General features: G+C 33.6%; 1 protein-coding gene across 1 annotated transcript; it reads left to right on the top strand.

Annotated features, from left to right (window-relative positions):
- The first annotated feature begins 710 nt into the window (after window positions 1–710).
- Window positions 711–1,223, top strand: LOC110919446 (ATP-dependent DNA helicase PIF1-like). The gene has a single exon (XM_022163711.1). The coding sequence runs from the start codon at window positions 711–713 to the stop codon at window positions 1,221–1,223; it is 513 nt and encodes a 170-aa protein (XP_022019403.1).
- The last annotated feature ends 3,799 nt before the right edge of the window (window positions 1,224–5,022 follow it).

Raw genomic sequence — 5,022 nt, 5'->3', positions numbered from 1 at the left:
AATTCCAATTAACATTAATGAGAATTCAATATGTTCGATAGAGCCTAATACTGAGTTAGGTGATTTAATTAAAATAGCAACTTTGATTATTTGGGATGAAGCACCTATGACTCACAAGCATTGTTTCGAGGCTCTTGATAGAACAATGAGAGACATATCACGTTCCAGTCACTCGAACATGGAATCCAAGCCGTTTGGGGGAAAGGTCATTCTATTTGGTGGTGATTTTAGACAAATTCTTCCGGTCATCCCTAAAGGTACCAGAACAATGATAGTCAATGCTTCTTTGAATTCTTCTTATATATGGCGGTACTGTCAAGTACTAAAGCTAACTGAGAATATGAGATTAAGAGTTGGTTGTCGGGAAGCAAATTTGAAATAAATAAATGAATTTGGAGAATGGATTTTAAAGCTTAGTGATGGTCTGCTTGGTGAAGAAAATGATGGTGAGATTGATATTGAAATACCAGATGATTTACTTATTCATGACCAAGTCAATCCTATTTCTTCTCTCATTTCATTTATATATCCGGACATGAATAAGTTTTTTGTGGGATTTAACGTATTTCCAACAAAGAGCGATTCTTGCTCCAACTAATGAAGTAGTGGATTCAATAAATAAAGAGTTGTTAGAGAGTCTGCCTGGTGAAGAAAAGGTTTATTTTAGTTCAGATAGTTTATGCCAATCTGAGGAAGAATCAGAGCTTAATATGGCATTGTTACCTCCTGATGTGTTAAACAATCTTCGTTTATCTGGTTTACCTAACCATAAATTAGTACTGAAACTTGATGCTCCAGTGATGTTACTCAGAAACATTGATCAGGCAAATGGATTGTGTAACGGTACACGTTTACAAGTCACGAGGCTCGGAAAAGTTGTGATTGAAGCAAAAATTATCATAGGGACTAATATAGGTCATCATACTTTGATTTCAAGACTGAAGATGACACCTTCTGATAAAAGAATACTAGTGAAGATTTCTCGAAGACAATTCCCACTTTCACCGTGTTTTGCTATGACAATAAATAAAAGTCAAGGACAATCATTGGAGCGTGTTGGTTTATATCTTCCACGTCCAGTGTTTAGTCATGGCCAGCTCTATGTTGTTGTATCTAGAGTAAAAAGTAGGAAGGGGTTGAAAGTTTTGATTTGTGATAAACAAAAACGAGTCTGTACAACCACTACTAATGTGGTTTACAAAGAAGTTTTACAAAATCTATGATGATACTAAACATCTGTCAACCCGGCAACGTCTGTTGGGTATAATGGAGGAACTGTTGTTAGGAAATGTTTGTTGGAAAGCAATACAACTTTTTGAAATCATCTGATACTTGCTCTGCATTAAGCCTATCATGAGAACACATGTTGTGAAAAATGTTTATATCTGACGTTGTAGTAACAAGTTTGCAGCTCTCATTTTTAATGAGAGTACTAAATTCTTTGTTAATAACATTATTCTCTTAACATCTGTTTACTAACCTTTGTAATTTCTGTTGACTGACCTTTTTAACATGGGTTGACTAACATCTGATACTTACTATCTATACATCTGGCAAGCTCTGTTGGAGATAATGGATGACAGTTTTTAGGAAAGTCTGTTGGAAAGCAATAGAAGTTTTTAACAGTTAATAGACAACAGTGTTTTGTGTCACACCCTGACTTTTGCGGAAGCGTGATTATGGTGTGACTTACTTGTTATCATTGCATTCAACCATATCAAACAACTATATGATAAAATAGAGATTTGCCATCCATAAAATGAGTTAAAACATAACAACATTGTCTAAAACGTGACTTTAATTTAAGTTTTACAAACCATATGAATTGTGTAAAAGAAAATTCGCTAAGGACTCGTCAAAAGATATTAGTTGTAACCAAAGTTTGGAAGACGTGTCTCGTCCCAGATTAAGACACGCTGGCCAAACCCAAAGACCATGGATGACATCTTTATACTTATCATGACTTGAAAACTCCAACGCCCGCCAGATCCATACTTAATTTCCTGAAATACATGTAGTTTGAAAAACATCAACAAAAGTTGAGTGAGTTCATGTGTATGTTAGTCTGTATAAATCGTTAAAATGTGTCTGTATAAATGTATGTTATTGGTATGTAGCAAATAAGGAAAAAGAGATCGATTAATGTGTAGCTAATACATTAATAAGTGACATGGCCTAGGAAGCACTCAAACCTGTAACGCGTATTTCATACCGGTCCTTCCGGCGGAACGACATAGTCACCACATGCAGCCACACGCTGGCCCATGTGTGGGGCTCGCAACACCCGATAGATCTATCACTCATGCCTCTCGGTCCTTATACAAGGATTAATGGTCTTACGATAATAGCCTATCCATTCACGTGATCTAGCAGTAAATTCCTTAGCTAATCATACCATGTATAAAGGTGTTTGTAATAATTGGAACATGTATTTCACCCCCGAAGTTATAAAACTGAAACAGTTAAGAGAAAAGGGGGACATGAACTCACAGTATTGCGTCTTCAGTATGCGTAACCCAAGTCTCCTCAGTCAACATGACTACCTACAGTGTATTAACGTCTATTAGACGAATGGGCCGTGCCTTTGTTTAGTATTTGTGTTTTTGGGTTACATACCTGGCGTTATTCCAAGTTATAATAATTATTTTTAGTTTTGGAATAATTGTTTTTGCAGTGTCTCTGTATTAATACTCCTCAAGTATTCGTATTTCCTTCCCAAGGATGGGGTATTCCTTATATGTATTTTCGTATCTGTATTTGTATATCTTGCCAAGTAATGGCATCGTATTTCGGTGTATTGTTTCAAATAAAATATGTTAATATATTCCCAAAACCATATATTTCAAGTCTCACTTAAATATATATAAACAAACCTTATTTTGTTTAATCATGTATTGTCCCAGAAAATATATATTTTCTCAAAAACTATATATTTTCTAAATATACTAGGAAAATATATTTTTCTCTAAAAAATAATACATTTTCTCGTTGTCAAAAATATGATATACTTAGTAATATTTACGAAATCATGTTTTCACTTCTCTTATTTCCAAAATAATATTTTCCAAAAATATTGCGTAATGGTATATTCCGAAATATATATTTTAAGTCCCACTTAGAAAATATATTTTAATCACTTGTCTAAAACATTTTAATTCCAAAATATATATATTTTTCCCAAAAATATTATATTTTACCTCGTACATTTTCCCAAAATAATACTTTATCAAAATATACGTATGAGAGTATCTTCCAAAACATACATGAGTTACGTTTTAGCGTGTCGTAAAGCAACGGTACTTGTGTAACTTAAATATTTATTTTGTGAGGGCGTTGGTATTATTTTGGAGTCGTAATTTTTATGGTATATAATAGTTATATTATTTTTACCCCTAAAAATAATATATCTAGTGCACATAATAAACAAACAATCACACAAGCATTTTAGTAATAAATATATATTCTAAATATATATATTTATCAAATTTTACTTACGAAAATCCACCTCCGGTACTTAGTATTTTTGTAATAAAAATCATGGCGAAGTTTATTTTGAAGACCAAGTTAAAAATACAACCGTACACATTTGTTAGAAAAATATTTCCAAGTGTTATATTTCTAGAAAAATTCCGTCAGAGTTTCCTCTATAAATGGAGGTGTCCATGCTTTTAGCATATCATTTTCTTTTGTAAAATCATTCAAACACTTTACCAATCAACAGCATACAATATTTATTCATCAAACTTGACAAAATAAGACTAAACCATAACTCATGAATTTGAGAGTTTTGTAAAAATATGTAGTAACTCACCGACACATTTAGTGGGTCTTATTATCTTTAAAAACATGATTAGTTTCTTGAAAACTTTGTTTTTAAAGAACTTGAAGTTTCACAACTTCTAGTCAAGATTTACAAAAATATTTCTTTGTGAAATTTCATTGTGACACAAGTGGTTATTCACTTGTTTAGTCACTATAAATGCTTCTAGTTCGTAATATATCCGGGTTTTAACAAAACTAGTATTTTCCGCTTGGTTCTTCCGAAAAACCACTTGTAGATCTTTAGATCCACAAGTTTACAACTTCATTTTACAAAAAAAAGAAATTATGTTTATTCAAGTTTTCAAGTTCATGGTGGATGGTTTCATCATCTTTCACATTTCTAACACTAACATACTACTAGTTCATGTTCTTGAACATGATCTAGTATGTCTAGATGATGATCCATCCCACTTTTAGTAACAAACAACATCAAAGATTCACAACTATACAAGATTTATATGATTTACACACATATCTTCTCTTTATCCACCTTGTTCATCTTATGTTCAAGACTTTAAGTTATGTTCTTTAGTGTTCTTAATTTTTAACCATTAAATCAACTATTAACCACCATAAACAAGATCAAGATGATGATTAGAAACACTTACTACTAGCTCAAGGCTAGGGAAGAAACAAGATGTAAATGTGGCGGATAAAAGAAATCTAGAGCGGTTCTTGAACTTTCGAAAGCACCGGGCTTGTTTGTAGAGCTCCTTGCACCTTTGGATGTATGAGAAATGATTGAACAATGGTTGGAAGTGGTGGTGGTGTGGTGGAGAGGGGGCGACCGTGAGGTGGTTAGGAGGGAAGGAGGAGAGCTTTGATGTTTGTAAGTGTGTGATGTGAGAGAATGGTTACCCTTAAGTCTTACTTATAATCCTTGTTCACTAATGTCCAACATGCAAAGTGTTCACTAGATATTCAATATGAGCCAACAAAATAATCAAGGAAATGGATGTATGGGTCACCATATGGTGACCGTCAACTAGAGGGGGGGGGGGTTAAGGGTTGGGTGGTGATGGTTTAGTTATAAGCTAGTTGAAATCAAATGGTTCTAGTTAGTAGCTTAAGTGTGTTATTTAATATAAAGGGTGTTAGGGTGTTCGGGGACCCTAACTAGCTCAGAAAAGTGAAAACAATGTGTTTGGCAATATTTCTATGTTCCGGGTAAGGTTCGGTTGTTCGGTTGGATATTGATCC

Source organism: Helianthus annuus, chromosome 16, assembly GCF_002127325.2.
Source record: "Helianthus annuus cultivar XRQ/B chromosome 16, HanXRQr2.0-SUNRISE, whole genome shotgun sequence".
NCBI lineage: Eukaryota > Viridiplantae > Streptophyta > Magnoliopsida > Asterales > Asteraceae > Helianthus > Helianthus annuus.
Note: the sequence above shows the minus strand (reverse complement) of the source record. Positions and strands in the feature narration are given on the sequence as shown.

What these genes read in the sequence shown, in the direction of transcription:
- LOC110919446 (XM_022163711.1), top strand. Translation starts at nt 711, where the DNA reads ATGGCATTGTTACCTCCTGATGTGTTAAACAATCTTCGTTTATCTGGT.